General features: G+C 43.5%; 1 protein-coding gene and 1 pseudogene across 2 annotated transcripts; both read right to left on the reverse strand.

Annotated features, from left to right (window-relative positions):
• Positions 1–599: 599 nt before the first annotated feature.
• On the reverse strand, positions 600–3,401 carry LOC100586963 (annotated as a pseudogene).
• Positions 3,402–11,525: 8,124 nt separating this feature from the next.
• On the reverse strand, positions 11,526–24,510 carry TRMT6 (tRNA methyltransferase 6). 2 transcript variants are annotated; one of them, XM_003252141.3, is made up of 11 exons: positions 24,230–24,510; positions 20,166–20,293; positions 18,507–18,616; positions 17,865–17,956; positions 17,650–17,733; positions 17,264–17,388; positions 16,133–16,491; positions 15,656–15,741; positions 14,949–15,051; positions 14,759–14,845; positions 11,526–12,414 (listed from the first exon to the last, which is right to left on the reverse strand). In XM_003252141.3, the coding sequence occupies exons 1-11, from the start codon at positions 24,355–24,357 to the stop codon at positions 12,223–12,225; spliced, it is 1,494 nt and encodes a 497-aa protein (XP_003252189.1). In that variant the 5' UTR covers positions 24,358–24,510; the 3' UTR covers positions 11,526–12,222. The 2 variants fall into 2 exon arrangements, with proteins under 2 accessions (XP_003252189.1, XP_030677813.1); XM_030821953.1 differs by having other exon boundaries at positions 15,623–15,741.
• Position 24,511: the final 1 nt, after the last annotated feature.

The following is a 24,511-nucleotide window of genomic DNA, read 5'->3' on the forward strand; positions in this document are numbered from 1 at the left end:
AAAATTAGCCAGGCGTGGTGTTGTGCGCCTATAGTCCCTCCCTACTCAGGAGGCCGAGGCAGGAGGATCACTTGAGCCCTGGAAGTTGAGGCTGCAGTGAGCTGAGATCGTGCCACTGCACTCCAGCCTAGGCGACAGAGTAAGGTCCTGTCTCGAAAAGAAAAGAAAAGATAGAGCTCTTACTCTGCAGACTCTGTTACTAAGTAGCTCTGACTTTGGGCAAGTTACTTTTCCTCTCTGAACCTTAAGATCATCAATAAAATATTTGTCTCATTGAGTTGTTACAAGGATGATAGAGTTGATACAAAACAGAGCAGTGCCTGGTATATATCAATGGCGTAGGAAATGTTAGCTGCTGCTGTAATCATTCCTGCAGCTTCTTAGGGCAATACAGTTGGACAATTCCCTTTCTCCCTTTTTTTTACCTGTCATTTAATTCCTCACCCTTGGTGGCTTCTACTTGGTTGATTTCTACTGGTTTGACAGTTTTGGTAAAGAGTTATTCTCTGGAAGGTGGTGCAGAGGAGAATAAGACCTTCTCTTTACTCTCTGAAGGTTGGATAATTAAGTCTATGAAATAAACTGACAGCAGGCAGATGAACAGGGGAAAAAACATTTTAATTACATGCATAGGCCCAGGAGTCCCACAAAATATAAGACTCAGAAGGGCCAGATGATTGAAGTTGTTATGGCATCCTGAGCTACAGAAGAGAATAGGGGGCTTGGGGTTCCTGGGGGACACAGTTATGGGACGGTAGCAGGAGGAATTGTATGATAAATAAAGGTTGTGTTGTTATGCAGATAAAATCTCTCAGGTAATCAAAGTGATCCAGCAGCCTTCTTTTTTTTTTTTTTTTTTTAGAGCTTAATGAAATTTTATTTTGAAAATATGGCAAAAGTCTAAGGCACTTCAAACATTTAAATACATGTAGGACCAAAGTAAATGTGACACAGTATAAAGGAATCCATAAACACAGAGAACTACGCTATATTTCTCTAGAGGCAAATACATAGCCAATTCCTCCAACACAATTCCACCTTTATCGTTAGATACAGATTTGTGCAATTATTAACAAAAATATGATAATGTTACATGTAGTTCTTCATGTCTTTAATTAGTATGAAATACAAAAGTTGAAAATACTGTGCCAATTTCATATACTCTTTTTTTAAAAAGTCATATTTACATCTACCTAGATAAAACCAAATGAAAATATTTTCTTTTGTAAGTTTCATACTTTTTGAGAGTTCTATCTAGCCCAGGATGAAGTTACTGATGATCAACTTTCTTCCTTTAAATAAAAAAAAGAAAAATCAACAAAACTGTGCTGGGATAGAATTTTGGAAGAGCTTTCTAATGGTGCCACATATGGTAAACATAAATATTTGTGGAAAAATTTTAAAACGTGATGCCAATGAGAACCTGACACTTCTCTGTGGTGGTGGTCTAGGAGTGGAGAGATGGAATAGAAGGTGCCCATTCAGGTCAGGTCAGGTCACAATTCCCTATGGCTGTACATAACAGAGCAGAGACTCACCAGCAACACAGAGTAGGTTAAAGTGCACCCTACGCAGAGAGAAGATGGCCAGAAAGGAGGCATGCGTGCCCAGGCTGGCAATCTCTGCACTGTGAAAGCTTCAGCCTTTAGCCCTGGGCTTTATGCTTCTGTTTGCTGGTGAGCTCAGGCACAATACATATACGTTCGGTGTCTGTCACTCCAGCAGGCACAGTTGGCAGCTTAATAGTGGCATGAAAATGGAGGGCTATTTGCATACAATCAATCAAATGAACCTCTGTGGCTTCATTCCAAGCCTAGAGGTGCCCGGAGACTGGGCTTTTGCAAAGCTGATGTGGGCATACAGAAGAACAGTGATGCCCTTGTGCCCCACTTCCAGGGCAATCGAGAGCATGGTGCTGCCATCGTTGTCCTCCAGGTGGACATTGCAGCCCAGCTGGGCCAGCAGCAGCTTGATGATCTCCGTGTGCCCGTGCTTGCTGGCACAATGAGGACCATGGAGTCCTTGTCGTCCTGGAGGTTGACCTCAGCCCCACAGGCCAGCAGACCATACACCACGCCGATCTGCCCAGTAACTGACTGCCAGCATGAGGGCCATCTGCCCCAGCCGACTGGCTTTGAGGCTCACCTTTCAGCCAGGGTTCTTCCCCAACCTGCATGTCCTCTGCTTCCACAGCTGCGAGGGCCGCCAGCATGATGGAGGTATAGCCCCTTGTTCAGGTGATCCACGTTACACATTTGGGTGTCCAACAGCAGCTTCACAATCTCAAAACTGGAGTAGGACATGCTGTAATGGAGGGCTGTGTTGCTGTTGCCGTCTGCCAAGTTGATGACCTAGTAGAGGGCATCCAGGGAGGTAGCCTCACAAGCAGCCCTGTGGTGTCCCAGGGTGGCTGCAATGGCTGACTTCTGACTGGACACGCAGAACCACTTGTGCTGGAGGGTGTTCAGACAGAACCTCATATCTTTGCTGGTCACAGCTTTGGGGTCATTTATATTATTTTTCAGTAAGTTGCAAGCAGACAACATCTTTTCACTTAATTTATACCTCCCTCTGATTTTCACCTTCTCAGGTTCACATTCTTGAAACTGCATTTCATCTTCCACCCTGGCTGACTTGAAACCTTCAATGTTAATGGCGAGGTGCCCTTTGGCCATTCCCCAAGTGTCTTCATCCTCATATTCTTCAAGAGGATATTACTCAATGACATCACACTCGTCATCTGACTCAGAAGAAGAGCTTTCATCTGTGCTGAAATCATCACTTGAAGTTGTTGCACATCCTCCATTAATGCCAACAAACTGAAGATTCTTTTTCATGCCATTTGAATCTTTGTTACCATCTTTCTTCTTCTTAATGGGCTCCAGTGTACTTTCATTGTTTGTGCATAGGGAGGCCAGCGGCCATCTGGTCGTCTGTCAGGTTCACTGGAGACCGTGTACTTTCCTGAGCAGGGAAGGCATCCTGGCTGCTGACCAGCTTTCCTTCTGAGATCACCACCTCTGAGCAGCCTTCTTCCTGATACAGATACTTTACTAATGTAGATTTCCTTTCTAGATGTAAATTTCCTTGTAAAAAGGACAGCTTTTTAGAGCCATTCCTGTGTCTGCAGTTTCTCTGAATAACCAGCTCAAAATATGCCACAGAGGTATATTTTTGGGTGGCACATTGTGGTCTCCTCCAGTCATATTTTGGGATGGTGTGTGCTGAGCCTCAGCAGACGCAAAAATAAGCTTTAAAATCACATAGGACTTTTATCCATCAAGAAAGGCCTGGTTCTCCTCCTCTTGGCTAAGTCAAGAATTGCCTGTGCTACTTAACCAGATTCTTTTTAGATGAACTCTCTGTGACATACTTTTCCAGGAGCATTGCTGCTTCGTCATATGGGGAGCCCATCAGTGCTATAAATCTGACGGCGAATTTTTCTAAACCTGGACACACACTTCTAGAAGGTTTCTTGCTATCTCTCTGCCTGCAGTTGTTTTTTTTTTTTCTGGCCATGGGATCATGACTGCCTGTTTGTAAAGGGCAGTGATGGGGGTGTGAGGAGGGGAAGGCTGCTGGAGGAGGTAGCTCTTAGAGTAGACAAGGGTGGTTGGTAAATACTAGTTTTCTGGGGCTGCCATAACAAATCACCACAAACTGGATGGCTTAAAACAACAGAAATTTATTCTCTTGCAGTTTTGGAGGCCAGAAGTCCAAAATCACGGTGTTAGCAAGGCCATGCTCCCTTCAAAGCCTGTAGAGGAGGATCATTCCTTGCTTCTTCCTAGTTTCTTGCTTCATCTTTGCTTCTTCCTTCCTTGCTTCTTCCAGGCCTTCCTTGGCTTGTGGCAGCAGAGCTCCCACTGCCACCTCTGTCTGCACATGGGCGCTCTCTCCCTGTGAGTCTGTCTCTTAACATGGTGTTCTTCATCAGGACACCAGTCATATTGAATTAAGGACCCATCCTACTCCAGTAGGACCTCATCTTAACTGATTACATCTGCAACCACCCTATTTTCAACTCAGGTCACATTTACATGTATTAGGGGTTGGGACTTCAACATATTTTTTTCTGGGGACACAATTCAACCCATAATAAAGTAGGGCAGCACCCACCCCCCTCAGGTGGAGAGACGCTGAGGCACACATTCTGCACTGCCTCCCAGACTCCCTCCGTGGATCATGCTCCAGGTGCCACAGCAGTGAGCTGCGCGATAATGTAGCCTTTATTGGCTGCCTTTACCTTTTCCACTGCCCACTGGTGACGCTGCCGGTGTTTCCTGGGATCATCTGTCATGTAAACCGCTTGTTCTCAAATACTTGTCTCAGGGTTTGATCTTGGAGGACCCTGACCTAAGAAACTATCCAAAGTCAAGGCTTATATTATGCCAGATAGTATACCTGCAGTTGCAACCCCTTGTCTTAATATAACCTGATACAAGATACTGGGAAATGCTCAACATGTACTCACACGCACGGAGTGCAATGTCTCTGCCTTTTTTCCTATCATAGCCCAGCAGAAAACAAAATCCTTTCCTAAAGAGAGATTGAGGGGCCCAAGGTGAAAAGTGATCTACTCACTGTAGGAGAGAAAACAAAACCCAGCAATACACCAAATTCCAGCCTAGCAAATCACACACACACACACACCACACACACACACACTGGGCGCTGCTCACGAGGAAAGCTGCTGGAAGCTAGAGTGCAATGCAGTATGGCACCCCCCAGCTTCCCCCGGCATCTGCCTTGTTGAGGCTCTGCACATTAGTACATCTTTTCATTTTAGTTTGCCAACACCCCAGGGGAAGGAAACGTGAAGGTGTAGATGGTCTATCAAGGATGAAGGAGACACCCAAGAGAATCCCACCCAACACTTGCTGCTCAGACGGTGCAATTAGGATCTCAGGGATGCCACCATTTCTTCAGGAAGAAGTGAAGAACAATCTAGGCCACTGTTTTTCTCACTTTTAATCAAAATAATTTATGTTCATTGTAAAAACATTAAGTAGTCCTGAAAGGCTTATAAATGAGGATTATGGGTTGAATTTTGTCCCCAAAATGAAGAAGTCTTAACCACTGGCACCCATGAATGTGACCTTATTTGGAAATAGGGTCTCCACAGTTAAGATGGGGTCATTAGAGTGGGCCCATTTCTAGTATTATTGGTGTCCTTACAAGAAGACGGAAATTCAGAGACAAACACACACACGGAGCACACACAGAGGAGAATACTATGTGGAGACAGGCAAAGACTGGAGCTATGCCTCTTCAAGCCGAGAAATGCCTGGGTTACCAGATGCTGGAAGGGTCAAGGAAGGATTCTGCCCTAGAACTGTCAGAGGGAACACTGCCTCTGCCAACAATTCAATTCCAGACTTCTGGCCTCCAGATACGCAGTAGAATACTTTTCTGTTGTTTTAAGCCACTCTGCTTGTGGTACATTGTTACGGCAGCCCTAGGTATCTAATACAATGAGAAACAATGGCCTCAGTGCCCCATCCTCCAAATCCTTGTGCAGATGCAGCCACCTGTAATTTAAATTTTAGATTTATTTTCTTATTTGAATATGTTAATTGTCATGATTTATAATATCATGACAAGTTTATCGAGAAGGAGTTATACACAGAGATGGGACAGGAGGACAGAAAGGGTCCTATTATTACAAAATGAAAATACACACCATGTAAAACATAGTATAATCAGGAGGCCAGGTGTGTGGCTCAACCCTGTAATCCCAGCACTCTGGGAGGTCGAAGCAGGCAGATCACCTGAGGTCAGGAGTTGGAGACCGGCGTGGTCAACATAGTGAAACCCCACTCTACTAAAAATACAAAAAATAGCTGGGCATGGTGGCAGTTGCCTGTAATCCCAGCTACTTGGGAGGCTGAGGCAGGAGAATCACTTGAACCCAGGAGGTAGAGGTTGCAGTGGGCCAAGATTTTGCCATTGCACTCCAGCCTGGGCAACAAGACCGAAACTCTGTCTCAAAACAAACAAACAAACACATAATATATAATCAGGAGATTTCAGGTGCTGAAATAATTAATTAATTGCAGTAATTAAAATTCTGCAGTCCAGGATCCTGACACTCACATACATGACAGGCCTCACTGAGAAAGTATCTGTTGATGAAAGACCTGAAGAAAGGGTGTGAGCCATGTGGACACCTGGGGGAAGGACATTTCAGGCAGAGGGAATAGTAGGTGCAAAGGCCCTGGGTCGGGAATGTGTTTGGCATGTTTGAAGAAGAACAAGAGGCCAGAGTGGGAGACTGTCGTAGGAGGTGAGCTTAGAGAGGCAGCAGGCGCCAGGTCATGCCGGGCTCTCTGTAGGTTGTTTTGCAATTGGAGAGTTCTCAACGGATGACTGATAGGATTTGCTTTATGTTTATAACAACACTGGCTGCTGGGTTGAGAGATGGCTGCAGGGGAAGTGAAGGCAGAAACACAGAAACCAATAAAGAGGGCACTGTAATGACCCTGGTGGGTCATCATGATGGCTGGGTCCAAGGTGGTGGCACTGGGAATGGGGAGAAGTGATAGAATTCTAGATCTATTATGGAGACAGAGCTGACAGGTAGGGCTGCTGGTTTTGGTGTGGCATGAGGGAACGAGAGGAGAATACCAAGGCTTTAGGCCTGAGCACCTGGGAAAACAGACGGGGAGACTGCAGGAGGGACTGGTTTGGGAGGGGAGAGATGGGGAGCTCAGATTTGAACTTGTTAAGTTTGAGACGTTAATAGATACCCACAGAGGTGTTGAGCTGGGTATATGAGCCAGTGCTGGAGGAAAAGTCCTGTGTTGAAGACTGCACGTGGGAGTCATCATCATAGAGATGGTATTTAAAGCCTTAAAACTGGGTGAGATCACCTAGAATTATATAAATGAGTCAAAGATGGCCTCTGTGTATTGGCTCATAGAGTGTTTATTTCTTCATTGCAGGCTGACACTGATTACTGCAGAAGCCAAACTCAAATTTTTACGCATCCAATTATTTTAAACAAATTTTAAGCCAATTTTTAGCCATTCAGGGCCTTCCTGGTACATACTCGGTGAAACTATACCCAGCATCTGTTGGCCGTTGATAACATAGAGCCTTGTGGTTATAAGACCTTAAGTGCAGTGTTAATCCCAGCACTTTCGGAGGCCGAGGCAGGCAGATCGCTTGAGCTCAGGAGTTCGAGACCAGCCTGGGCAACATAATGAAACCCTGTCTCTACTAAAAATACAAAAATTAGCTATGTGTGGTGACATGTGCCTGTAGTCCCAGCTACTTGGGAGGCTGAGGTGGGAGGATCACTTGAGCCTGGGAGGTGGAGGTTGCAGTGAGCTGAGATCATGCCACTGCTCTCCAGCCTGGGTGACAGAGTGAGACCCTGTCTCAGAAAAATAAAAACAAAAACAAAAACACAAACCTCAAGCCGTCCCTGTCCTTCGGAGCTCTCTGACCCAGAGACTCCCCTCTGTGCTGCTGTGCAACACCACCTAGACACATAAGCCTTGTTTCTGACTCTCCCCTACCTCGGGAGTATCCTTGCCCTTCCTCCTCTCCTTCTGAGTAGCAGCACCTGTAGTGTGTGCTCTTTGGACAGACTCTTGCTGTAAGGGACATCCCCCTACCCCTATGCAAACCTGTCAGAGTGTCACCATCACCAGTAAAATATGTGTGTGCTGCTGCCATCTCATGGTCATGTCTTTCTCTTTGCTCAGTCCCCAAATCCCCCAAACACCCTAGGGTGTGAGTGTAGACAAGAAAAGGAAGAAGCGCAAGTGCTGAGCCCTGAGGCATGCCAACGTTTAGAAGTTTCAGAGATGAGGAGGAACCAGCAAGAGAGATACGGAAAGAAAGGCCAGAGAGGTAGGAGGGAAACCAGGAGAGAGTGGTATTCTAGAAGCCAAGGGAGGAAAAGCCTGGCAAGGAGAGGGATGGACGGTGTCAGACACTGCTGATAGGTCCAGCGGACCGAGAAGGAGCTCTGGATGTCACACTACTGCCCATCCTTGCTTGCTGCTCACACCAAACCTGCTTCCCGCTGTGGCTGCTCCAAGGGGCTGCTCTCCCGTTTCCACCAGTGCCGCAATCTGTCTCATCTGAAAATCTGAAATCGGTGATCAGCAAAGTTTTTCACAAAGGCCCACAGAGCGTGTGTTTTAGGCTTTGAGAACATATGGGCTCTATCACAAGTATTCAACTTTGCCACAGTGTGAAAGCAGCCATTGACAATATATAAACAAATTGAGTGGTTGCATTCCGATAAAACTTCAGTTTGAATTTCATGTAATTTTCCCATGTCACAAATTTATTTATTTTTTACTTTTCCGCTTCAACCACTTAAAAACGTAAAAATCTTTTGTTACAGGCCATACAAAAAACTTGTAGTGGGCCAGATTTGCTGCCCCCGATTTAAATTAATCATATTCTTTCTTATTTTTATCTCCTTTCTTGAATCTATCACCATATGACTTTATTTATTTATTTATTTATTTATTTATGAATGACAGAGTCTCACTCTGATGCCCAGGCTGGAGTGCAGTGGCGCGATCTCGGCTCACTGCAACCTCCACCTTCTGGGTTCAAGCGATTCTCCTGCCTCAGCCTCCCAAGTAGCTGGGATTACAGGTGCCCGCCAAATTTTCGTATTTTTAGTAGAGAAGGGGTTTCACCATGTTGGCCAGGCTGGTCTCAAACTCCTGACCTCAAGTGATCCACCCTCCTTGGTCTCCCAAAGGGCTGGGATTACAGGCGTAAGCCACCAAGTCTGGTCTATATAATTATTTAATTTAATTTAATTTAATCTGGTTTATAGCTCCTATTTTGTGTCATTCACAGGTGACAGGAGAGCACTGAGAGGTCGCTACCCACCTGAGCATCTGATTGAGGAAAAGTGTTCCCAAAAGGCAAAAGAACGCCTGCTATCATTTCCTCTGGATTAATTTCTCCACTTTTTAAACTTTGTTGGCTTAGAATTATAACACTATGTAGACTAAACATCCAACAGATTAACCTAACCCTTTTTCAAAACAAAATATATATAGCACCTTGTTACCTGTCAAAGCAAAAATGAAATGTCAAAATCTTTCCAGTCTTGTTTTAATGAAATCTCAGCTAAGAGTAAAACAAAAACAAAAACAAAAAAACCCCAGGTTATTAATAGAACTGTAAAAAAGGCCTTCCAAAAGGAGTGGGTAGAGTATGATATTCATTTCCTATGCTTCAAAGATTTTGCCCTTTCTCATAAAAACTCAAATAGCTGTGGGTGCCTAGTAAATGTTAATATGGTAGTTAAAAGGTTACTAGTTGCTTTTTAAGTAGCTATTCAGGGACTTATCTCTTTCACCATCTGACCTGTGCTACATAGTTAAGTTCAAGGAAAATCTATAATCCTTTTTACAAAAATTAATACTAGCCTAGAGGCAACATTATATTTCAAGTTATTAGATACTCTGTTCCTTTCTAGCACTGCACCTAAATGCATTACAAAATCAGGATAAAGTGAATCTTGATCATGGATTTTTAGGACATGCGTTTTAGTATTTAATATTGTTCTTGCAATATTTACAACCAACACTTTAAAACAACATGCAAACACTCCATTTTTTTTTCAAAGCTTCACTATGTATTGAGAAAAGACTGTATTTTTGGCTTTTCAAGATACAACCAGTGCATGAATGATTGCTCAGTACTTGCTTCATACGATTTTAGTGTACCTTTAAGCTAAAAAATGCCGTGTAATGGGTGCCATGCTATATTACCAAGTACCCTAGTCCAATGGAGGAACAGGATGGATGTTACAGAATGATTTTTGTCTTTGACTTTTTGATTGCCATTCATTAAAGTGCTATTCTACATAACTCCTCTGGTGGCTGGATGTCCAAAAATCATAAAATTATCCGTTCATCTGCTCCAAAGGTGAATGTCCATTTTAAACACAAGACAAAAACATCCTGTATTTAGCTATACCGATGATGTACACGCACACAGTAGTGGTTCCCAATGGGCCGTTCCTGGACGAACAGCACCAATATCACCTGGAAACTACTTGAAATGCAAATACTCTGTCCCACTCCACAAGTACTGAAATGTTATTCTGTGGGGTGGAGGGTCCAATGGCCTCTGCTTGCCAAGCCCTCCAAGGGATTCTAAGTTTTCCAATGCTAAGTTTGCAAACCACAGAATTCAATCATCTGTACTCAGATGAAGTAAACTATATGAATGAGAAAAAAAAATACAGATTAACTTACGCTGTTGGCATTGGTAAGATGAGTTCACAAGATAACATGAGAATGCAGGGCCTTGGTAGCTCAGACCCCAGACCCCTTGCTCAAGGAACTCAGAGAAAAGATGTAGGGAATGGAATGCAACTTGCAAACCAGTAACCAGGAGACCGGCCACTACTGATTCTAATCTATGCACATAGTTTTCTGTTCTCCTTGTCCAAACTTGACTAGCTATATGTGTGTGACAACAGCTTGCAACACGTTCCGTGAGGTGCCAATCCAGGCATGTCCTCTACAATAGACAGACCATATGTCACAATCGGCTGAAAGCCAACATGGCATCACTGACTGCATCACTGTTAGATGAATCACAGTAGGAAACATTTTTATTTTATTTTTTGAGAGTTTCGCTCTTGTTGCCCAGGCTGGAGTGCAATGGCATGGTCTCGGCTCACTGCAACCTCCGCCTCCCGGGTTCAAGCGGTTCTCCTGCCTCCTCAGCCTTCTGAGTAGCTGGGATTACAGGCATTAGCCACCACACACGGCTAATTTTTGAATTTTTAGTAGAGATCGGGTTTCAATATGTTTGTCAGGCTGGTCTTGAACTCCTGACCTCAGGTGATCTGCCTGCCTGGCCCTCCCGAAGTGTTGGGATTACAGGCATGACCCATTGTGCCTGGCCAACATTTTCATTCTTTAATAGCAATTAGGATAAAGGACTCAAAATTGTACTTAGTAATCACATTGGCTATTATCAAAATAGCACATGCTATTTGGAAAAAAAATATTTTTTTCTGAGATGTTCCTTGCTGTATGATATACACCTATCCTATGATGACAGAAGCAACACAAACGATGACCATGTTCCAGTGAGCAAGACTCGATCTCTCAAACGAACAAGAGCGCTGGCTGATTCTGAACACTTTCTTTGCTACAGCATATGATCAAATGATTAGAGTTTTTCAGAGCTTAGAAAGGGTAACCATCTAATCATGACAGACTTCTTCAGCATTAATAATCATCAAGAAAGGCACTGCAGGGACATCTGACAAGGAATAACACTAATACAATGAGAACTGGTCTCAGTCCTGCACAAAACTTTGATATAGTTCAAACAGCTTGCATACTCTTTCTGTCCCCATGTGTACATACATATTCATACAGGTGGTACAATCTATGTCTCCACATGTATGTGTATGTATATATCTATGTATATATAAATATATGTGTGTATATATACCAACATCTATATACATATATGTGTGTGTGTGTTCAAATGTGTATCCATAAGACCACAGAGGGGGAAAAGACATTTGTTTCCTTTAATTGAATAGTACACAAAAATTCTAGTCACTTTATTTAGAACAAAGAATAAGAGTATTGGCAAATTAATGCAAAAAAGTACCCTACTAAACCTTTCTATGCACAAAAAAGAGCAGTAAAATAAATACTCAGAACTTTCCCAGGTTGTCAACTATTAAAATAAAACCTTAGCATTTCAAAAAAGCTTATTCCACTGCAGGAAAGAGGGTGGACATTTTTGGTACCATAATAAATCACACACTCACACATCCATATTGCTTAGGTTGAAGAGAACGGAATGAACAGAGGAAATTTCTTCCATGAATTACCCTCCTTTCGGTACCCGCCAAGTTTTAGTTACGTTGTATTATTCCACTTAGCTTAAAATATAAAGTCTTGTAGAAACACATTTTTAGGATGTTGAAGTTCTCAAGATATTTGCACAGAATATTTAGAAGTACTTAGAGGAGTTCTGTTAAATGCAGTTGGTCATACTACATACCCCATGGTTGCAGTTTTGACAGACCAAGCGCATCTGTGTCAGAAATAGACAAAAGGCATATACTCCTCCTTCCTAGAAACGGGTACGTAGACATGTTCTTATTCTTGGGATATGAAAAAACAAGTAGTAATGGCATTTAAAGTTTAATTACTAACTGTATAATGCCTGAGAACAAAATTCAGAGCAATTCTCAAAGGGTTAAGAGTCAGACTCTGGGCATTTCCGTTTTTTAGCTGCAGGCTCCTCAGTCTCGTGTGATTCTAAAGTGCTTGCATTAGATCTGAGGCTGGTGTCTGCTTTAAGGCTGTCCATGGCAACGGTGAAGCCGGAGAGAAGGTAACCCCCACCTCCACTCATCAGCAGTTTAGGATGACTTCGATCTGGCAAAACCTAATCAAGACAGAAAAGACATTCATGCTTTCCCAAGACAATAAAGTCCATGCTAACAACACATATACCAAAAATTAGAATTTAAACAACACAGTTCTCTTGATAATCTCAATGGACCAGTTTCTTTCTTTCTTTCCCTCCCTCCCTCTTTCCTTTCCTTTCCTTTTCCCCTTCCCTTCCCCTCCCCCTCCCCCTCCCTTCCCTTCCCCTCTCCCTCCCCTTCCCCTTCCCTTTCCTTCCCTTTCTTTTTCTTTCTTTCTTTCAGAGGCAGGGTCTCACTCTGTTCCTCAGGCTGGAGTGCAGTAGTGAGATTTTGGCTCACTGTAACCTCGAACTCCTGGTCTCAAGTGAACCTCCCGCCTTGGCTTTCCAAAGGGCTGGGATTACAGACATGAGCCACGGCACCAGGCTTTAAATGGACCAACTACTAAGGACTCATTTCTTCACATTACAATGCAGAGAAAAGTGTAGAAATTGGTTTAATTGATTTTCTTTTGAAAAATAAAACTGGCCAGGCATGGTGACTCACGCCTGTAATCCCAGCACTTTGGGATGCTGAGGCAGGCGGATCACAAGGTCAGGAGTTTGAGATCAGCCTGGCTAACATGGTGAAACCCCATCTCTACTAAAAATACAAAAATTAGCCAGGCGTGGTGGCACGCGCCTATAATGCCAGCTACCTGGGAGGCTGAGGCAGGAGAATTGCTTGAACCCAGGAGGCAGAGGTTGCAGTGAGCCAAGATCGCACCACTGCACTACAGCCTGGGCGACAGAGAGAGACTCTGTCTCAAAAAAAAAAGAAAGAAAAAGAAAACTGAAGCAGTTTTCAGTTCAGCCCAGGTTTCTCTACAAACTGAAGCATGTTTCTGATGGAGAATGGGTAATGGTCTGGGCAGTACTCTAGAACTGTGCATATAGCTTTCTTTCTCTTGGCTTCAGGAAGCTTCATGGCCAATAATGGAGCCTGGGTCTATGGAGAAGCTGCTACTGAATGTACTACACTTCAAACCTCCCTTCCCCGCTACCCTGTTAACTCTGCCAAGGCAACTTCTCTCCTCTTTCTCCTGTAACCTTAGCTAAGTAAGACAACCTCCACAAAGGGCAGGGTTACCCAAGGCTCAATAGCATCCCCACTACAGAATGGTAAGACACCAAGCAATGAGACGGGGCCTACGGCAGCATGGAGGTTCTCCCCTCAGATCTCCCTTCATGAGGGAACAGCTGCAAGGCATTCAGGCAGAACACCTCCAGCTGCCGCTCCTTTGGGATCCACTGCAGCATTCATACTGAAGGAGGCCATGGGTTGCTTCCAGTCAGTAACTGAGCATGGGTACCAGGGCTGGAGAATTTCTGCTTAACACAGGACTCCTTGAATGGCTATCTTTCCACTTGGGCTCGCCATCAGCCTCCTGGAGACTTTCTCAGAGCAGCACTGCAGGCTCTTCCTACCATCCTCCTTTCTCTACCCGCTCCTTGCCCAGGCATCAACCTGTACCACTAATCTTGCTCCCTCTCCCCTTATCCTTCTAAGGCATTCCCCTCAATAAATCTCTTACGCTTCGACTTCCATCTTAACACATGTCTTCCAGAAGACCTGAACTGACACAGAGCCCACTAGTAAATCCTGAAAACATGCCGCAAAAACATCCTGGCAGAGAGGAAAGGGCCAGTTTCTCATCTACCTGGGAATTTTATTATTGTCAATTGTATCATCCACAGTGATATTGAGGCCTTGGGGAAATAAGAACCACAGCGGTTTGCATTTTAAATGCCTTTAGGGCAGAGTTACAGAGTAATATATTCTGACATAACAAGAGAAAAAAAGGGTCAGAAAAAGTCAGGGGCACATTCTCTGAGTAACAGCCATGAGACATCTCCATCCCTGTAGAAAGAAACAGAGATATCTCTATTTTTATTTTGTTTTGTTTTTGAGACAGGGTCTTACTCTGTCACCCAGGCTGGAGTGCAGTGGTGGGATCTCGGCTCACTGCTGCCTCGACCTCCTAGATTCAAGCAATCTTTCCATCTCAGCTCCTGAGTAGCTGGGACTACAGGCAACTGCCACCATGCTCGACTAATTTTTATATTTTTTGTAGATACAGAGTCACGCCCAGCCAATTTATGTATTTTTTTGTGGAGACAGGGTTTCACCATGTTGCCCAAGCTGGTCTCGAACTCCTGGGCTCAAGCGATCTGCCTGCCTTGGCCTCCCAAAGTGCTGGGATTACAGGCATAAGCCACTGTGCCTGGCTGAGATAACTCTATTTAATGACTTCTAGTACTATTGCAAGGATAGTCAAGTCTCGGGAGGGCAGCTCTTGGGACTGGCTGTAAGAACACGTACCTGGTAATTTCTGAGCCAGGTTTCAGACAGCCTGAGGTTGATGACCCCTCCCCTCTCCCGCAGTTTTGTGTAGCATTCCAACAGAGGCTGCAGGCAAAAACAGAATTCTGTTAAGAACTACTTCCTGGGATGCAGTTTAAGAATCAACATTCAGACGTAAGAATTCCTGCTCATTCCATTCCAGTATTACCTCTTTGTACTGACAGTAGACCACAAACGGCCTTGAAGGGGCCACGAAGTCCAGCAAAGACAGCAGCAGGGGAGTGGGGTGGAAACGACTGGCTACAATTAAACTGTAAGGAAAATGCCAGACAAATTATTTCTCTACTCCCCCAAAGTGGAGCACAGGTTTCAAAATGCATTTAAAATGATCATGTATTAATTTGCATGACTCACACAGAGAAGAGATTTAAATATAACATTCTAGAAATCCAAAACAGAATACAATCATGAGCTATTTCTTTCCAGGAAACACGAACTAGGTTAGAAGCTCTTGTGGTACTTGGCAACTCTAAATGGCACTTAATAACATTCTTGATTTCTAAAAAAAATCACCTGGAAACAAATCCAACACTGCATAAGCTGCTTTGTGGATATCTGTTATAGCCTGTATCGCAGCATTTGAGTGCCCCATCCCCTGCATCCAGTGGGACCACAAGGCCCGTCTTGATGCACTGTGATGGAGAAGATTCAGTTTCTTCTGAAACCCTGAAACCAGCATCATCAATTCCCCAACCCTGCCAGCCTCAGCCTCCTTTCTTTAAAAAACCCCCAAGACAAAATTCTCATCTCGGGTCCCACTAGAATCAAAGCAGACAAGGAGAAAGAGAATGCCAATCTGTCTGAAGCAGAGCCCACATGCACCGAGGAGTCTCCTGCCTTCTTCCATCAACACACCCATCTGCGTTTCTTTCACTCAGCAGAGCAGCAGCCTCTAAATGTCTTTTCCTCTGCTCTTCTTGTCTCCTCTGTTTTTCCTGAATCTTCAAAAAGAAAAATAAGCAATCAATGTACTGGGGTCTTTCAGTCAAATTTATGGAAATGCTCTGCTCTGTCAAAACATTTCAACAATATTTATCAACTTGGACTAAACCAATAGAAGCAGGTTGTTTATAAGGAAGTTGCAAATACACAAGAAAGCCTATATACTATTAAAACCATTATTAAGCTATCTATGCAATGCTTCTGTATCCTAAAGCTCCATCCCAAAGCCCGAATCACACGCTTGTGTACATGCACACACACTCGTTCTCTGTTTTGATAGTTATCATCCTGGGAGCTAACACACCAAAGCCAAATCAAATCTCATGACTTAACTGAAGTTAACTGAGGGCCTGAGATTACGGGGGTGGTGGGGACTCCTGGCATCCTTACATAATCTTTTCTGCTTCCTCTCTCTTTAGGCCCCTTATGTTCCGGATCTTGAGAAATGGTTTCCATTGTTTCCTGGTCTTCCGGGTGATTGCTCTCTGGGGCCTCTGCCATACTGTCTTCATTTTCTTGTTCAGAAGCCTGTTTTTCCTCCAGTGTGCCATTACTTTCCTCAATCAAAGCACTGTCTTTTGGCTCTGAAGATAACATCTCAGCAGAAAATGTTCCATGTAGAAGACTGTCCACTTTGTTGAGAGGGAATTCATAAAGACCACTGAGAAAAGATTTGGGAAATCCAAAACACGCTGTCGCTGCCCGAACAGGTCCACCTCCGGGGTACAGCTGAATAATGGAGCCAAAACCTGGACAGATAAAATAAATAAATATCTGCCCGTGGAGTGACTCTAGACTATGCAAACCCTCAGTGAGTCCTCCACAGTAATGAGACTGAAGGTCTTTCTATTAATACTTTATTCAGAGGCTGAAGGATGGTGCAGCTCCTCAGGGAGTCTGTTTGGAGTCTATAAGTATTACCAATGGAGATAATATAATCCTAAAGCAGATAGCAGGAAGTCTCAAAGAAGCTTATCCCCACTTGATACTACTGTAAAACCCTGTGTCTGCAAATTTGGATGTCACATGATTGGTGACTGACTCTGCTTCCCCTCACTCTGATCCTCAAATGGAGCAGTTACAAGTTCTTACCTTCTATGGGGTCAGAAAAAAACCAGACAAATCAGGCTGTGTTGTGTTCTTCCAGAGAGAATACATGCTTAGTAACCTTCCCACTCAATCCCTTCGATTTAGGCCCAATGAAATGAGCACCAGCTACCCAGCAGTTTACTAAAATCACTGTCCTGAAAGCCCTAGCCAGCCACAGGCTGCAGCATCATGCCCACCCACAGTGAAGCTAGAAAGGACAATCGCCATGGGTTTGGGGGTACCCATGGGTGGGGGGCTGGGTGATGGAGACTGTGTAAGAAGGTCCCCATGCTAGGAGCTGTGCAGGTTCACCCAAGTCACTTCGTTAACTCTGAGGTAATTCAATCTGGCTTTCCATCAGTTTACATATTTGGACCACCTTTACTCACATCAGGGTGGGGTTTTGTTGAAAACGGAAATATTAAATCTTACCTCCCATTCGTTCCATCATTGCACCCAGCACCAAGCCTGCACACGTTTCCATCACAATCATTTTGTTGCCAGCACGGATATTTCCCAATGTCAACATCTGGGCTAATGTATCGTATCTCATGTGGCTAAAGTAAAAACAATAATTCGTTCATTTTTAGCTAAGTAAAGCCTATTATTTTAATCATTTTTCAAGTTTTGTTTGCTTTATTAAAATTATGTTGATAAGATTATTGATTGCTTTGGAGGTGACAGTAAAAGGACTTACAATTTATGAGGTAGGAGGATACTTTATGCAGGTGAGCAAGTTTTTTCATTTTACTTAAAATCATGACTTTCTTAAAGACATATTTCCCCCAATTATACTTTTGAAAGGAAACAAAGCGTACTTAATTTTTCCAGGTTCTCTTGCATAATACATAATTGAAAGAATACGGGTGGATGGCTTCACAACAGTAATGACGGCTTCATATCTGGGGGGGAAGAAAAAACAGAACACTGACTTGAAAAAAATGACTTAAAATATTTTATTTGTAATAAAATGTATATTTTAAAACATAAAAAAGTTTAATATTGTCAGCCTTTTAAAATAAAAACTACTTACTTTTTTTTCTTCTTTTTAATGTATTTATCTTGGGCAAATTCTGTCTTGTCTCGGAATGTTGTACTATTTTCAATTAACTGCTGAACTATTTCCTATAAGAAAAGGAGCAAGTAGATTTTCTGAAACTTTACTTTCACAAAACAAGTAATTTCCAAAGGCTTCTTACCCAAGAATGGATCCAATGGTCTGATTCTCCAATCCCTTTTCCACAGAAGTCCAAACAGATGAACTTTGTATTTCTATACTATATTTGGAATTTATAATAAAATACAAGTACTTTATAACTCCATTTAAACCAAGGTAAAAGAACAGAGATATCCAATAAAAGGAGAAGAGAGGTAAAGGAAACTAATTTCTGAAGACACTGGCTGAAAACATTACTGAAAATGAACAAAGTTAAATCCTGATATGCACTGTTATTACATTCTCTACCAATGACATTAGTAATTTCATTCACTTATATTCCTGTATATAAGACATAAAATCTTTGAAATGTTGAGTAACATGTACATTTCAACCTACTTCTATCAAAGCTACAACGTTTTTTTTTGTTTTACCTTAGGTACAGTCTGCTTTAAAAACCAAACAGTTTCCTAAATGCCAAACAGACAAAAACAAAACTAAAAATCCTTTGAATATTACCTCTCCTTTAATGCCCTTGTCCTTCAAAGCTTTTATGTCATCTTGAGTAAGTTTCTGAGATTTCCCATCATCAACTATATTTCGATTATCAGTGCCCGCTTCTTTAGTCTCTAAGGAAAGAAATTGCTCTATTGATATTTATGGTCTGAAATTATTTGACATTTTCTTCTTCTGAGTCCATCTCCACATCCAGTCCATCAGCCACTCAAGTCTGGCCTCCCAGCTGTGCCGCCCCCATCACACGACCCTTTCCTGCCAAAACTACTCCAAGCCCCTAAGTCATCTTCCTGCTCCCAGTCTTGCCCCCTACTATCCACCTGGATGCCAGAGTGCTCTTTGTTTAAATGCAATTTGACTCATCTACCCCATGCTTAAAACCATACAGTGGCTTCCCACAGCAACGAGAATACATTACAAAGATGACCTGCAAAGTCATAAATGATCTGGCCCCTGCCTATCGTTCCTGGCCTGATCTCTTGACACTTCAGCTTCAGCCACAATGGCCTTCTTTCTGTTCCTTGAACACACTCAGCAAGGTCCCACAGCAGGCTTTTGGCACCTGCTGCTTCCTCTGCCTGGAAGGTTCTATGACAGATGTCTGAGTGGCTGGATCCTTCCTATCACTTGAGGCTGAGCTCATTCTCTTGCTTTACCAAATTAGTACCTGCCCCCGCTTTATTATCTTCATAGCATGTGTCACTTCACCATCAGAAATCATGCTGTTTGCTTGTCTACTTGATTATTTTTGGCGTTCCAACTGGTAAGCACATTTTATATGACAGTCTATCTTATGAACTGCTATAACTGCAGTGCCAAATTATACCTGGCATATATTTGGTGCTTAGTAAAAATATGGTTATTAATTTAAATGTATCTAAATAACTGATTTGACTCAAAACTTTAATAGTATTTAACTTCAAATAATTACTTGTGTTTTAATTAATAAGATATTCTCAATGTTCATCTTAATAAATATTTTAATTAATAATAACAGCTTTTGGACAAGAGGTTAAGAAATAATAATAGTAATAGCTAAAATTATGGGCCCTTACTAAAAGCAAGACACTATTCAGAACTTCCTATGAGTCATATCATTGAACACTCAATACAACTTAGGCATTAAATGTGTTTATGACCCTGTTTTACATGTATAAGGATGTAAGACTCACAGAAATCAAATAAGTTGCCCAATGGTACAAGGCAAGTGATGAAGGTAGAAATTGAACTTAGCTGGATCCAAAACCAGACCTCTTAACCTCTACACCATATGCTAACCACCTTACAGCTGTTACATAACTTCTGGGCACTGAAAGAACTTTACATTTGTTCTTGCAATGATGCAGCAACGACTCACAGGATCAAATGCCTGGCCAACAGAGAACTCTACATATGTTCTTACAATTACGCAGCAACGACTCATAGGATGAAAAGACTGGCCCAAGAGCAGAGAACCATTTAATGGTGGGCTGGAGCCAGAATCCAGGTTATCTCATGGCCAAAGGCAGTACTTGCTTCACTCCACTAAGCTTCAGTTCTTAGATTATGAGTTAAGACTTCTTTTGGGATAGCATGGCCTAGCACTTAGGAAATAGGTGGAGGTTGAGATGTTTCTGACTAGTCAGTTGGAAAACATCTATTTCACGCATCCAAAATGTGCACCTGCAGTAGGCTCTTCCCTCTTCTTCTTGGGCTGTAGACTTCCTCCACTGGTCACTTCAAATGTGGTTCCATAACTATGGCCAATGACGTTATCCAGGTAGAACCACTGTTTTTCGAAAGTTACTTTTCTAGGGAAAAAAAGCAATCAATTAACTGAATATCTTTTGTATTCAGTACAGAAAAGACACGTTCACTACAGTTTATTTCAAAAGTGGTCTCCACAATGGATGATCCGCAGCATTATCTCTGAACATAAAGCAACAAAGGAACTAGAGAGAACCTGGTTGGGATAGAGACATAAAATTAATGAATAAGCCACAAGAAATTGAATTTTGGAAAGGGGAAGCAAAGACAGAAGACATTCCTCTTCTGGTGCACTGGGCTGACCCCACTTTGCACTGTCTACCAGGATGTCCAAACTCACAGGCTCTGCAGATATCCTGAATGGCAGACAGGATCACCAAGATTGCCAGGCCTGGACACACACTGTAACACCTCTTGCAACTTACCCCAGAAAATCTCAAAACTGAACAATCATTGAAGTAACAAGGATTTAACAAATTTCTTGGGCTTGGTCTGATTGGCCATTTTATTTGAAAATTATCTCATAAAAGCAAATTATACTTGCAAATAAACACTGACAATCTACACACTTGGAAATGGAGCCTATCACTGTCAATGCTCTACTGAGGACCAGGCAACTTGAGGTTTTCCTATGACATAGATTTTTTATCTTATTGCAATTTAAAAGAGAAATCCCACAGGAACACAATCCTTTCTTCTCAAAAGAAGAAAACTAACATCTGCTGAGTGCCAACCAGGGGCCAGGCAGTGTGTGCTAGGTGTGATTCACACTTTTTGATTTAATTCTCATGGTAATCCTGGGACATAGCTCTTTCCAGAAGAGAAATCTGAGGCCCAGGGAGAAGTATCTTGTCCAAGATTCACAGTTGCAAGGTGTTGTTGGAGCTGGGATTCAAATTCAAATCTGTGTCTGACCCCAAGCCTCATTCTTTCCACTATACCACACGGTCTACTCCAGCAAAGACCTAAGGACCTTAGAAAGCCCATCTAGCTTCAGGGCATGGCCCATGTGCACAGAACACTGAATTCTGGGAATCACGTAGTGGTTAATTCTGTTTGTGCCCCATCCCACTCCTTCTCTTCCTCTCTGTGCCGCCAGGAAGCTGACTACAACAGAATATACTGCCATATCACCCACGTTCCCGTGTCAGAGGCTTACCACCATTGCTGGTCTCTGGGTGTGTCACCTTTATTGGTTCCCTAAATCCCGCCACACTTTCGCGTCGCATCTTCATTAAAGCTTACTCAAAGCATCTGAGGGAAATCCTGTATGATCATAAGTGATTCAGATATGGCCAATTCTTGTTATTTGCTGGGTCCCTAGATACTTACATAGAACAGAATGTAACAGACGCTCAAAATATTTGCTAATGTAAACCTCCTTAGATGTTGCAATTCAGCTCAGCCCAGATGTGCACCCCCTACCCTCATCCTTTAATCACCTAGGTGCTACTGAAACACTGGATCTGGCCAGGTGTGGTGGGTCACACTTGTAATCCCAGAACCGTGGGAGGCCAGATGGGTCACTTGAGTCCAGGAGTTTGAGACCAGCCTGGCTGATGGGGAAAAATTCCATCTCTACAAAAAATACAAAAATTAGCCAGGTGTAGTGGCACACACCTGTAGTCCCAGCTACTTGGGAGGCTGAAGCAGGAGGGTCACGTGAGTTCAGGAGTTTCTCTACAAAAAGTACACAAATTAGTTACTGAGGAGGCTGAGGTGGAAGATTGCTTGAACTCAAGAGGCAGTGGTTGCCGTGAGCCAAGACACTACACTCTAGCCTGGGGGACTGAGTGAGATCCCGTCTCACAAAACGAACAAACAAACAAACAAACAAACAAACCAAACGAAAACACTGGATCTGAGATGGGTGGGTTTACCTCTCTGCAAGCCTATGTGATATGCAGAGGGGATGATGCATGTCACTTAAAACTGGCTGGTTTGACAGGTCACTGCCCCAGTTGGGAATGTGGGGTCCAGTTAGAGGGATGAGGAGGCCACATCTTTACTGGGAAGGAGTGGGATTTGCAGAGTCTACTTCTCAGAGAGCCTGGACTGTTTTTTGCCCAACCAGATGAGTGTAGCCCCAAGGGTGATGTGGGAGTCTGACCCAGGATGCAGCTGAGCTTGGAGTCGTTTCTTAAATAAAATGGAAACTGCCACTATGACTTCTGCGAGGAAGAGGGCCTGTTGAAAAGTATTTCCAAATAAACGTTTAGGGCAGTGGTCCCCAGCCCTTTTGGCACCACAAAAGGGGAAGGTCAGGCGCAGTGGTTCACGCCTGTAATCCCAGCACTCTGGGAGGCTGAGGTGGCTGGAATTACTTGAGCCCAGGAATTGGAGACGAGCCTAGACAACACAGTGAAACTCTGTCTCTACAAAAAAAATTAGTTAGTTTAAAAAAGAAAAAAAAGAAGAAGAATTTAAAAATGGTTAAAGGTTGGTGCAGGTATTACATTTCCGGACTAAAAGAAACATACCTCTCATAAAAGAAACTTTTTTTCTTTGCTAAATTAGTGCTTGTGCAAAAAGCTTGGTTATCACCAGCTTGGTGCTCTGGAGACTTGTTTCTTGCCTATTTTATGATGCTTGCTTCACCTTAAATACCAGTCAACAGTTTGCTTAAACTAGAAGTAAAAGAATTCATCTGAAGTAAGTACTTATCAGAAATTCCAAATCTCATACTTCCCAGTCTGCAGAAAGCTGTTCTCCTGACATTGCATTCAACTTATCTCCGTCAAAAGTAATACAATAACCTAGCTCAAAAGAAACTGTGGCCAGGTGTGGTGGCTCACACCCGTAATCCCAGCACTTTGGGAGGCCGAGGCGGGTGGATCACCTGAGGTCAGGAGTTCGAGATCAGCCTGGCCAACATGGTGAAACCCCGTCTCTACTAAAAATACAAAAAAAAATTAGCCGGGTGTGATGGCGTGATGGTGCCAGAGTCCCAGCCACTAGGGAGGCTGAGGCAGGAGAATCGCTTGAACCCAGGAGGCAGAGGCTGCAATGAGCCGAGACTGCACTACTGCACTAAAGCCTGGGCGACAAAGCGAGACTCCGTCTCAAAAACAAAAAAACTGTGGTTCTATTTCTCAGATAAAGTAATCCAAATATCCCAATAAATTTTCACCATTAATAAGCTCTTAGGACTTAACAACCTCACCAGCCCTTCCAGAAAGTTATCAAAATCCCACTTCTCTACTATTATAAAACAGAGCGATACTAATCAGCAGGTGCACAAACCAAACCTAATTTCGAGTTCTGAGGCCTTGAACAAATTGCTTTTTAGCAAGTTTCCCAGCGTTGAATCCTTTGGTGAGCAAAACGAGGGAAACTCAAAGTGATTCCACACTCTGTGAATTGTCTCCTTCATCTATTCTGTGTATCCTGTTTCGGTAGAGAAGAGGATGGAAAGCCAGACTAGGTAGGAGAGGTTTCATTTTTTGTGGGATAGATCCTGACTGAGGGATTAGGGAAGAAGGAGGATCTATGGTGGAAAAAAAGGAGGAACTTGAAGGAGACTCTGGGAGACAAGGATGAGATCCTAAAGTGAAGAAAGGAGGGGGTGTCTGTGAAAAGACAGTGAAGATCCCAAGGTCCTAGGGAAAGAACTTCAGGACAGGTGATTAAGGGTGTGGAGAGGGAGGCATTGGCACCCTAGGGCCAAGAATGGAATTCTGCGGAAGGAACTCTGTGGAAAGACTGAAAAGGATGCTGAAGGTGGACGGCCAGATATGAAATCATGGAGGGGGCTCTGGGAAAAAAAGGAGGGTTAAGGGAGATTATGAGGTTCGAGGACGGGATCCTGGTGGAAAAGCCTTCTGTGACAGAAAGACCCGAGGAGACAACAAGGGCGGGGAGTGGTGACCCAGAGAGCCAAGAATGGCACCCTGGCGGGAGAAGTCTGTGGAGAAACCTGGAGGGAGGGGGTATCTACAAGGCGGGGGCGGGAGACCCCTAAGGTCAGCGATCTGACTTACTTTCTCCGCTGGACTTGCACTGCTTTAAACACATCTTCACGTTTCAGCACCACGAAGTCGCCGTCGCGGATGCGGTGGTCTCCGGGATGCTGTGGTTGTGGGCCCGGCTGCTCCCCTGAGCCCTCCATGACGCTCAGCCGGTCGCCGTGCTCCGCGGCGTCTCGCCCCTCCTTCTCGGTTGTCGCCACCGCCAGCCTCACTTCCCACAACCTGGCGCACTAGGAGCCCTCCGACCGGCACCGCCCCCACGTGTTGCACGCCGCTTCCGCTTTCCGGTCCAGA

The sequence above is a fragment of the Nomascus leucogenys genome, chromosome 11 (genome assembly GCF_006542625.1).
Source record: "Nomascus leucogenys isolate Asia chromosome 11, Asia_NLE_v1, whole genome shotgun sequence".
Lineage (NCBI taxonomy): Eukaryota > Metazoa > Chordata > Mammalia > Primates > Hylobatidae > Nomascus > Nomascus leucogenys.